Below are 12,049 nucleotides of genomic sequence, written 5' to 3'. Positions count from 1 at the left end.
CCACCTATAGCATTTTGTGAGTGTTAATTTTATAGAAACTTACGTTAGGGGTGACAGAGCATATGGGACTTATAGAAAAATTCAATAGCCAACCATAACAAGGAAAAGATGAGAGAATAAAGACAAAAATGATTGACTAGATTTTGTTTTCTAACATTGTAAAAATATTAAAACGTGAAAGACTGAAAGTAACATAAAATGGGTGTAAAGAATAGACCGAATGAAGCATCAATATCAATATCAATATCAATATCAATATCAATATCAATATCATCAATCAATCAATATATATTAGAAAAGAAGAATTCTCATCAGGCTGATTTAGTGACGTGTCATTCTCACGTTAATTCTTAGTGACGTGTCATTCTCACGTTAATTCTCATAAAAAAAATTCCACGTGTCATTCTCACGTTAATACTCATAAAAAAATACATTTTTAAATTTTATATTTGATTAGGATTTAGGTTGTTTATTTCTTGATTTTATCTTAATTTATTTTTAATTTATTTTTAGAGTATTAATTAATTTTAATGATGAACATGATTTTGTATCAAAATAAACTTCTCATCTCTTTAATTATAGTAATTTAAGATAAAATCTTTTTTTTAGATATAGATAATAGATGAACATGATTTTGTATCAAAATAAACTTCTCATCTCTTTAATTATAGTAATTTAAGATAAAATCTTTTAAATTGACCATGAATTTTTAATTTTTTTACTATGATGCTATAAATTGTGTACATATAATTTAATTATAGTAATTTAAGACAAATATTTTATATATTGACCACGATATCAATTTTTTTTATAAGAGGGTTATAAATTGTGTCAAGAACCAAAGTGTGCAATACACAGTGTGAGGAAAAAAAAAGGGTCATACCAAAAGAACGAGAAGAAAGTTAGGTGTTTATCTTCTATTGAGTAAATTTTTTCAACAGATGATCATGTATCACCCTATTTAATTTCTTATCCTATTTAATACATGATTGTATATATTTTTTTCTCTCATAACATGAAGAACAAATTCTCTTCGTTGCTCATCTTTTCCCATTTACATGCAATGACCAAAGGTTTGTTTCTTATATACCTTCATCTTGACAATTGACATTTCTTTTCTTCTTTTTTCTAATGCACAATGTTGTATATCTTTTTTTCATCAATCTTCTTTAAAAATGTCTTTGGTTCAAAGGTTTGTTATTTCTGATCTTATACCACATGCAACGATACAGTTAGAATTGTTTTGTTTTATTCACTAACAGTGTTTTTTTCTTTTTTTTCTTTTGCAATTATATAATATGACTATTTAAATTCTTTTTATTGAATATCTAGATTCACTTTTTTTTTTGGAAGAAACACAAGAATTTTAATTTTCATCAATTAAATTTAGTTTTTGCAGAAAACAAGGATGAATACCGTAGGATAAGGAAATTGTAACCAATGATAGGTATTCGTTTTTTGGGTGTTTTAAACCAAACACCCAACAACTTGAAGAAAAAAATGGTGCATGAATGACCTCAATCATGCATGATTGTTCAAATTGAAAAATAGTTTACTTTAATTAAATGTCTAATTCATAATTTTATATTCTCCCATTTATATTTTTAAAGTTTAAGTAAGATATAGGAGTAATATTTTTCCTACAAATGATTTGAATGATTAAAAATGACAAATATTTCCTATCAAAAAATTGATCACATTTAATAGGTAATTGGAAAATAACCTAAAGTTTTAATAGAACCTGAAACATAAGGAATGAAACAAATGAAAGATTTTACAACATTTTATTAGTTTATATTCTATGTTTATTTATTAATTTTTTTCTTGCAAAAATTAGATTTGTTTATATAAAACACTATTACTAATAATTGTTAAAATTGTACTTCTACGTTGCACTTCCTAATTCTCACGTTGCAATTAAGATAACCCGTTTTTCCATTGTTTTGCAACCTTTCTCAAGTCTCAATAGTATATACTATATAGGTACAATTTTGTTGGGCCTATGACACTTGCTTTCATGGTCTAACCTATTACACGACTCTGGACGATGGCGAAGGGTGGTGATGGTGGTGAGTGGTGGTGATTATGGGAGTGGAGTTGGTGGTGGTGGCGATGTCAGTAATGACGGTGGTGGCAGTAGGGTGGTGATAGTTGTGACAAGTAGTTTATACGACATAATCTTATTCATTTTAATATATAAGAGTAGAATGATGTATTGTATCAAACTAACCCTTATTATCATGATTTTAAATGTTAATATCTCATGTACAATCTTCATCCAAAAGATTTTTTTTAATTAACATTAGCATCTTAGCTTTTTAAATAATGTGTGTTTATGTTTGCGCTTATGGGACCTAACAAGATAGGGACTACATGGTCACTATACAATATATATATCAACTCTAATTAGTAGTTATTTTGGACATGTGCCTTTCAAATTCATACTAATGTGCTGAAAAGTAATTTGAGATTTAAAAACTGAAAATATTAAAAAATTCTAGAACATGGCTGCCTTTTATTTTGTCAATAGAACATAGCTATCAATTTCTACAGGGCTTTACCAATTTATATTCATCATCTCTTGATTAATCTTGCGGTGATATTCTAGGTGATAAAATTATTTAGGAAAGTGTTAATAATATAGTCAATTCAGAACTAAAAAAAATGACCGTAAAAAAAACTATAAAAAATATTGTTATCAATTATGATTATGATTTAACTTATTTTGATTATGACCTAAATTTATTAGTGCTAACAAATTAGAGTTACGAGATCTCACGGGGAGGAACATTTTACATGAAAAATGAAAATTTGTACGAGTTAAAAAAATTAAAAATTCATTTTTCTATAACTTAAGTGTATTTTTAATAATTTAAACAATAATTATATATTTATGTATTATTACATATCAAAAACACAAAAGCATTACCCTTTATGCAACACGAGTATACATCTTCACAAACAAAATTCAGTACATATCCAAAACTTAAAGTTTTTGGCTTATTAACTTATGTGTTTTTCAAAATCTTTATATTAGTTAATTCAGTGTATGCTTACAAAACACTAAAATTGAGTATTTGAATTTGTGCTCTTTAAATATCTACATCTTTATTATGATTGTTCTTACATTCTTAGCATCTTAAATATTTTATAATTTAAAATATTAATCGATGTATCAAATACAATAGACAAATTCCCCGTGCAACGCACGGGTGAAAAACACTAGTATAAAAGAATTAAAGTAATGAATATGTTTCAATATGGTTGGGTCACACATAAAAACATATATAATATTAGGGGGACTAGAACGTTATAGTACTATTGTTATGAAAGAAACTCAAATGAATGGGGGTAGCCGTGGCCCATGTATGCCACCCCCTCCCTCCGCCCGAATCCTGTTGCCGCAGTTTGAGAATATTCTTATTGAAGCATAATAATATTGTGTAAATGAAATATAAAACTGTAAACTATGTTGCCAATAGGTGTCATTTAGTAAAATTTGATTGTCAAAGGAAATTAATAAAAGCCTTTTAGGAAGCTGGAGCAAGACGAAGCGGGCTCGGCGTGAGACTATCGTTGGCCCTGCCATTGATAAAGATGTGGCTCATGAAACTTGCCACTTTGGTTTCTTAAAGGTATTTTCTTTTCTAGAGATTGGTTTCAGCCTTCCAGGAGCATGTTTAGATTGTTTTTAGCTTATTTTTTGTCTTTATGATTTACAGAAAAAAATTGCTCCCGACGCAACCCTGAATGAACATAAAGATGATGATACAAAGCAAGACTTACAAGAGCCAGAAAACGATATTCCAGATACTAACAAATTTTTGACTCCCTTGCCTCCTGAGGAAATCTTATCTCTTCCAATGTTTAAGGTATGGATGTCAAATATATACACTTTCGGAAGTACTGCATTCACATTTCTTTGTAGTTGGGAGAGTTCGCTCTTGATCTTTCTAATAAAATTGACCATTATTGTTACTACTGCTTTTTCCTTTTTTTTCTTCTAGACTACTCAGTTCTGAGAATAATTTGATTTATGAGAGCTTCTGCAGTGCACAATTATATGTTTATGTGACTAATGTTTTTGAACTGATGGATTGTGCAGAACTATACACCTGGAAATCCTGCTCCTGTGTACAAAAAGTCTGGCAAAAGATGTGATTGCTGATGATTTCTATTTTATATTTGGTGAGCTCTCAAGACTTCCACTGGATTTTGTTTAACTCTTATCTTGCAATTTGAATGCTCCACTATCCGAAAATGAATATATAATGAATTCACCCTCCCTCTGCAAAAAAAAAACAAATGAAATATTGAAATAGTTTGAGAATTTCATAATATAATTATTGGATGATGAATTGAAGGTTAATTCCACTGCTTACCTGTTTTTTTATTAAATTGATACAGGGTCCCTGTTTGGAAATATTGAGGATGCTAAGTCTGGTCTTCAAGTCAAATTGATGCAGGTAACATCTTGATTATTCTATTATAAAGTTTTACTCTTTCTGTTTGTAATGAACTGACCATTCCAAAAGTTTGAGTGGTTGAGAAGATAGATGGTTGCATAATATTTCTAACGCACTCCCTTACACAAGATCCATCTATGATTAAAATGTGGGCGTTGCACATGATCACCTACTTTCTTTTGAGATTCAAATTAGAATGGTGATGTGACTCTATAACCAAGTGGTCTTGAGTATGATTGAGTCATCCCTCTTTTTTATGTTAAATTTCATATTAGGTAAGTGAGCGTGTGCAGTCCAAAGGTAGGTGGGAATGTGGAATGTTCCATGTTTCAAGCCTCGATGGCTCTTGTGAGTGTTACAAATATAATATAAAAGTATTCATATATTTTTTTTTTGAAAAGAGCATTCATGTATCTTCAAGGCACATGAGTAGTTTTATATCATATCTCTAACACTGTTGTGCAAAAATAGATCCAAAATAAATATTAACTTGGTAAAAGATGATCCAGTTGAAGAACACACTGGCGGGGGTTTACCTGATCCAGAGTGCTTCTTCAATTATCACCCCCATGAAAGTCTTGTACGTAGCAGCTTATCTGTGAACCTGAAATTAAGAGCTAGTTTTTTATTTCAGGAAGGAAGGATGAGGGGCCAAGCATTTTTAACATTCCCCTCCACTGAATTGGCTCATCATGCTCTAGTATGTTCACGGGAGATTGGTTTTCCTCTTTCAAGTTTCAAACAAAAACTATGATTTATTCAAGATGATTGTTCAGTTTTTTCTTGCAAAATATGTTAAGTGCATGTTTGGATACACAACAGAACAGGGCGAAACTAAAATTAGTGGACAGCCACAAAATTTAAGGAAGTTGTTTCTGTCCACCGTGATTTTAGCTTAAATGAATTTTCACCTTGTATTGAAATGGAAAATGTATTTTGTGGAGTTTGTTACAACTGCATATATAGTGTGGAATGCTAATAATAATCTTAATTTTAATGAAATGTGTTGAAAAGAATAGATTGATCAATTGTTTATTTGTTTAGATGTTCAAATTACAATTGAAGTGTAATGAAAAAAACTTGTTGGTGCGTTGAACGTGAGGCAAGTATATATGAAAAAAACTTGATTAAGGGACATCATTATTGGCGTCCCTTAATCAAGTGGTTAGATGTTTAAATTACAATTCTTGTAAATGAAAAAAAGTTGTTGGTGCGTTGATCGTGAGGCAAGTATATATTAGGATTATGAACAATATTTGGATTTCCAGAAAAATATCGTACATCATGGCACAAGGCTACCAATTTTTGCAATTTTGGTTTTGTTAATGTATGGGCATATAGTGATGGATATAATCACAAGATTCATTAATTGGGTATTTTAATTTTAATCCATAATTTTGATCTAAGATTATAAGAGGTTTCCATAACCACACTAATTAAGTCCTCTCATATGTCGAACCCCTTGCAACAAAGTGCATCACGTGAGAGTTGAGACAGAGGAAGAATTAATCTTTGCCTAATTCAATCTCACATGATAATCTAGAATTTGATTGAATACACAGTCTAAATTTGATTTTATGTTGTTCAATGATAAGTTTGCCACTCGCTTGCAAACCATCAAAGTTTCATCAAATTATGTGTGTCAACTGGATTTGAACATCAACTTCTTCAATGGGATGATCACAATACGATTTACTTAGCATGTCAAAACTGTCAGAGAAAGTGTAGAAATGTCTCACATTGATCCCTTTCCGAACTTGTCATTGGAAGAATTGGCTGGAAAGATCAAAGATGGATGACCTGCAAAAACATTGATTCATTAACATCTACATGTAAATAATCCAAAAGCATTGGAAAGTCCATAACTTCAGGATAGGAACAGATAAAATTAAACGAGGAAAAGAGAGAAAGGACCAAGTGGTAAAAAGTAAAAAAATAATGAAATAAAACGTGACATGGGCCAGCCCAAAGCTAGGCTCAAAAAATTAGACGAGGAAAAGATGGGCCAAAAAAAGGCGTAGTAGATTTGAGGATCTGTTAACAAAATTACCAACCCTCAACAAAACCCTATATTTCTTAATCTCTGTTAGCGCATCCCATCCGCACTGCATCTGCAATCGAGTCATGTAAGTGATCCAAATCTCATCTCTTCTATGTTTGTTTCACGCTCAATTAGTGTATTGTGCCTTCGTGACTAGGCTTTCCTTTCTCATATTTGCTTGTAATTTGGCTTCCATTGTATAGTTTTTGTCTTTCATTGTATTTCTCCATCTCATCTATTTGTTATTTGTTGAGAGCCGGCCCTAAATGAAGCCTAAAGTAAAATGTAAAGTTAGACATTTTTTTTACTTAGTATTAATCCTTAGGGTCTTTTTTTCAGGCCTAAAGCCCTTGTTTGCTGGGTGTGGTGACTTTACCCTTAGGCCGGCCTGTATTTATATTTGTTGTCACTTTGTTTATCTCTGCTAAAATGCATGCAGAAACCAAATCCATTCTCATATTTAAGCTTGTATTGTAATCTGTTTACATATTTCTTTTGTTATTACCTGTGTTTCAATTTACATTTTCAGTTTCTTAATGAAGAAAATATAAATGAATTTTAATTCGTATCTAATCTTCTCTGCTTTCTCTGTATTGAAAGCTGGTCTGAGAGATTTCATGGAACTGCATTTAGTGAAGCACTGCCTAAAAAGCATGTTATATGTAACAAGGCATCATGCAATCATAAAACTTCCTCGCGTCCCTATGCCATCGCCTGCTTTCCGTGTTTTTCTGCCACAACAGCATCTTCATTCCAACACTCAAAATGCCTACAAATTTGATAGTATTCATGATGCTGTGGCTTTATTTCATCGCATGGTCGATATGAAGCATCCCCGCCCATCCGTTGTTGAACTCACCAATATCTTAGCAACAGTTGTAAAGATGGATGACTATGCCACACCTATTTCTCTTTACACTCATATGGAATCTAAGGGCATCTTGCCTTCTACACTTACTTTGAACATCTTGATGAATTGTTACTCTCATTTGGGTCACATGGCTTCTGCTTCCTCTGTATTGGGTAAGTTTTTTAAGTTGGGCTATGAACCAGATATTGTCTCATTGATTTCACTATTGAAGGGGTTCTGCATCAATGGGAAGGTGTTGGATGCACATGAAATTGCACGAGGATTTCACTGTGATCAAGTTATGTATGAAACCTTAACCACTGATCTTTGTAAGTCCGGTGAAACCCTACTTGTCATTCAAATGCTTCATGAAATAGATAAGCCCAACCTTTTAATCTGCAATAGAATCCTTGATTATTTGTTCAAACATAGACGCCTAATCAAGGTACTGGATTTGTTTTCTGATATGAGAAATCACATGATCTTCCCAGATGTTTGTACCTTCAACATAATATTGAATTTTTTTTGTCTAAAAAGTAAAGTGGATATGGCCAGAGAGTTATTTGATGGGATGATTGAATGTGGTTTTACACCTGATGTTTGGAGCTATCTCATCATGATTAAAGGCTACTGCAAGGTTAAAAGAATCGTTGAAGCTTTGCATCTATGGCAAGATATGCTTTTGAAGAAGAATTTACCTCGAAACACGCTCACCTACAATATCATGTTAGATTCTTTATGCAAAACACAACATCTTAATCTGGCAAGAAAATTATTTGATATCATGATTGAAAATGATGTTTCACCTGATGTTTGGAGCTATCTCATCCTGATTAAAGGCTACAGCGAGATTGAAAGATTCGATGAAGCTGAGGATCTATGGGAAGATATGCTTTTTGAGTTGAATTTAGCTCCAAAGACGGACGCCTACGATTTCACATCAGATTGTTTATGGAAATTGCAACAACTTTGATGTGGCAAGAAACTTATTTGAAATGATGATTTGGGGGGGGGGGGGGGAGGGGGGCACCTGATGTTTGGTGTTACCACATCATGATTAACTTAAGTGTTTTTTCCAGAATGAAAGAGTAGATGAAGCTATGAGTCTTTATGTAGAGATGTGTTTCAAAAAAATAATTCCAAATAGAGGAACCTACAAGCATGTTGTCTGTTTGCCTTGCAAATGAATTTCCCTTTATGATGCTTCCAAAGTTGCAAACTAATAATCTAGGTTGTTATGTAATGGTAGAGAAAGACACGTTGCAAAAGGATTTGCCTTTATAAACCCCTCCAAAGTTGCAAACTGTCAATTTAGATTTGATATAATGATAGACTGGGATATGGTTCATATACTTTTTGATGCCATTTAGGCCTGGATTACCGAACTGGCCCATGAATTTGATAATTTCGTATCTGAATCTGTATCCTTTGGGACTGGGCCTTTAGCCTTTTTTCAATGAAATTAATATCTTTGACCAAAAAGAAAGTCAGTTTTTGTTATCATGTGAAACCAGATTCCATAAAGAGTAATGTTTCATTCACACTATATTTTCTCTTTTATCTCATTTTCATACATTTTTCTTCTTATTTTCCTTTGTATTTTTTTTATCATTTCTCTATCTTCTCTTTCTATCTCACTCTTTATGTGGGTGGAAATGGAATGTGAACTAAGTATTATTCTTCCGCCAAATACCAGTGCCACTACTATTCATCTGTAATCATACTGTGAAGGAAGTTTCATCTGTGTTAGTTGTACTCTTCATGTTGTGCTGTGCTTTTATTAGTACTATTCATCACAACAGCCATACTTGCAGCAAATTGTGTATTGTTGACAGAAAAGAACTAGAAAAAAATGTTAAGTAAAATAATGTGAGGATAAAAAAGGATAATACTTCTGAAATAGGAGGCGGAGAAAATATTACCCATCAATTATTAGTCTAGAAAGGATATAAGTTATATAATTTTTTAAGGGAAAATTACACTAACCACCCTTCAAGTTCACTCACATGACATATACACCCCCTCTGTTTAAATAAAAACACTAACCTCCCCTTAAATGTAACCACCAACTCTTTCCACAAAAACCAAAGAGAAATCCCCCCCCACCCCCCGCCACAAATCAATGCTAGAAAATTCACCCAAACTTAAAGAATATAGATAGAACACTCTCCGGAGGGAAGCACCACACTAGAACCATGTTCTTAAGGGATCTTTCTGTGTCGTTTACCTGATTGTTGGAAGGAAGCACTGCGTGATGATGGGTGAGAATAGAAATCATCATTCATCAGTATGAAAAAGAAAAGCGTTTGTTTTTTTTTTTGGCAAAAGCTAACGCTGTTAAGTGAGAGTTAGATAAAGGGGTGTTTGTGTAGTGTGATTAATAAAATAAGGGTGCTCAATGTATGGTTAAATAATAGAGGGGTGGTTAGTGTTGTATTGATAAATCTCAGGGGAGGTAAGTGTAATTTTCCCATTTTTTAATTATAAATAGTTTCTATGCTGTTTTGGTCTTGTTTTTTTCGAACTATTTTGGTAAGAAATAGATTTTTTGACCAAAAATTTCAGCCCAAAATTTAGAACTATAACAGGTCTGGTCACATACCAACAAAAAACCATCCGATATTTTCACATTGGGCCAAGGGTAGAGACATCGTTTAGTCCTCATTGCCTTTTTTTTTGGAAAGTTTAAGCTTCATTAGAAAATAATCGGCTAAGAATATCCGAAACAAGACAAGATTGGATGCAATGCAGAATATAATTAACCCAAGACTCATTCTCATGAGTTAGCAAAAATTTGGCAAGACAAAGCAGCAAGTGTATCACTTTCTCACAGTCAGATTCGACCTCCATTGGATTTGAATGGCGATATGCATACCTTTCAAGATCCCCACACTTCAACTACCAGCACCCCTTGTTTCACCAACAGCTTCTTTACCAGCGCTACTGAAAATATAATTGGTGTTTCCTCAACAAATTGTCCTCTTATGCTTGATTTAGAAGTGCTTGTTTTGAACATATTCCATAACATAAATGCTTATGCCGTAAATGTTTGATAGAATTTATATAAATAACTTAGACTATGTTTGGATTGACGGAACAAAAGCGGAGTGGGGCGGAATATAATGAAATGGAATGGAGTGGGATGGAATGAAATGGAATAAAAATCTCATCTCATTGTTTGGGTAATTTATGATGGAATGGAGAAAAGCTACAACTACATTGTTTGGGTAATCAACGAAGTAGAATAGATTTTGAATATTTTATTCCTATATTACCCTTATTGTTTTAAATTGAAAGGGACAATAAAGTGATAAACCACTGCTTCTATATTAATAAGCACTTACTTAAGCATCATCCAGCAAATGCATCATATTAGACTAGTCTTTACCGATTGCATTATATTAGACTTGTACAGTAAAAAAAATTGAAAAATGAAACTCCATTGCTGGCAATTAATCCATCTTAATCCTATTAAAAATCACATTGTCTAATAAAATAACTGAGACAACACACAGTAAGCATCCATATTAAAATTTGAGCCAACCGTATTTGTCTTTTGCAAACATCATTCATCTTTTAATATAAAAAAGAGTACTCCAACGAAGAACAATGAAATGAAAGAAAAAAGAAGAAAGGTGCATAGATGATAAGCAAAAGAAAAAGAAAGAAAAAATTTAGTGTACCTTATAAAGGAAAACGATGCAGAGATTGAAGAACGATGAAGCATAGGAGAACGATGAAAAGGAAGAACGCTGCAACTATTTGTTATGGTTATAAAAACTGATAAAACAGTAAATTAATGATTTTTTAAAAGGTGGAATTTTGGTTCCATCCCATACCCCCCAAACTGGAGCGGAACCAAAATGGGTGGAGTCAATAGAATTGGGTGGTACAAATCTCACTCATATCCATCTCATCCCACCCTCCATTTGCATGCCCAAACAATGGAACTTTAAAATATTCTATTCCATCCCATCCCACTCCCTACCACCAATCCAAACATACTCTGTATCTCCCATGCTAGTTCTTAATTATTAGTTCTTAGCACTATTCATGTGGACCTGTATTGCCACATGCGCTTAAGCAACTCTCAAGCAATTTTGCTACAACCATGAGTTCTTAGTTCTTATCACTATTCATTTGGTCTCACCAATTACATTATTTATACTTCTTATTTTCATAAAGTAATAAAACATAATTCATAAAGTAATAAAGTAATTTGGATGAGATAGAAAAAATAAATTTTTATGCTAAGAACTCAAAATGTAAAACTCCTTATATAAGAACTGAGTTCTTATTTTTAAGAACTAAGAACTACATGTCAGCCCCTTAAATGGTTAAGAACTCAGTTTTTAGTTCTTAACTCAAAAATAAGAATTAAGAACCTAGCATATGACATGCTTATTATAGTTGATTTGAACTTATTTGATTTTTGATCATATTAGTTTACTAATAAACGTCTAAAGTCTAAACCAACTTATAACATATTTTGAGTTTCTTAAATTAGTTTATGAATATTTATTTTCATAAACACTTAATTCAATTGTTTACTCAAGCGAGTTATGATCGTAAACCACTAACAATACATACATCATTCAAACACTCAATTTTCTCTCTATCTCATATACTTTATTACATGACATCATATATCACACTTTTCTTTATTTTTTTCTCACTCTCGGTGTCTACTCA

The 12,049-nt window shown here is 32.2% G+C and overlaps 1 protein-coding gene and 1 pseudogene across 1 annotated transcript; both read left to right on the top strand.

Moving 5' to 3' along the window:
• Nucleotides 1–2,063: 2,063 nt before the first annotated feature.
• On the top strand, nucleotides 2,064–5,482 carry LOC130722024 (U11/U12 small nuclear ribonucleoprotein 65 kDa protein-like; annotated as a pseudogene).
• Nucleotides 5,483–6,506: 1,024 nt separating this feature from the next.
• LOC130729800 (pentatricopeptide repeat-containing protein At1g62680, mitochondrial-like) lies at nucleotides 6,507–8,761 on the top strand. Its single transcript, XM_057581636.1, has 2 exons — nucleotides 6,507–6,592; nucleotides 7,108–8,761. The coding sequence occupies exon 2, from the start codon at nucleotides 7,125–7,127 to the stop codon at nucleotides 8,328–8,330; it is 1,206 nt and encodes a 401-aa protein (XP_057437619.1). The 5' UTR covers nucleotides 6,507–6,592; nucleotides 7,108–7,124; the 3' UTR covers nucleotides 8,331–8,761.
• The last annotated feature ends 3,288 nt before the right edge of the window (nucleotides 8,762–12,049 follow it).

Source organism: Lotus japonicus, chromosome 1 (assembly GCF_012489685.1).
Source record: "Lotus japonicus ecotype B-129 chromosome 1, LjGifu_v1.2".
Taxonomy (NCBI): Eukaryota; Viridiplantae; Streptophyta; class Magnoliopsida; order Fabales; family Fabaceae; genus Lotus; species Lotus japonicus.
This window is presented reverse-complemented; position numbering and strand designations above follow the sequence as displayed.

Bases quoted from the DNA above. Each gene is read 5' to 3' on its own strand.
- LOC130729800 (XM_057581636.1), top strand. From the start codon at position 7,125: ATGGAACTGCATTTAGTGAAGCACTGCCTAAAAAGCATGTTATATGTA.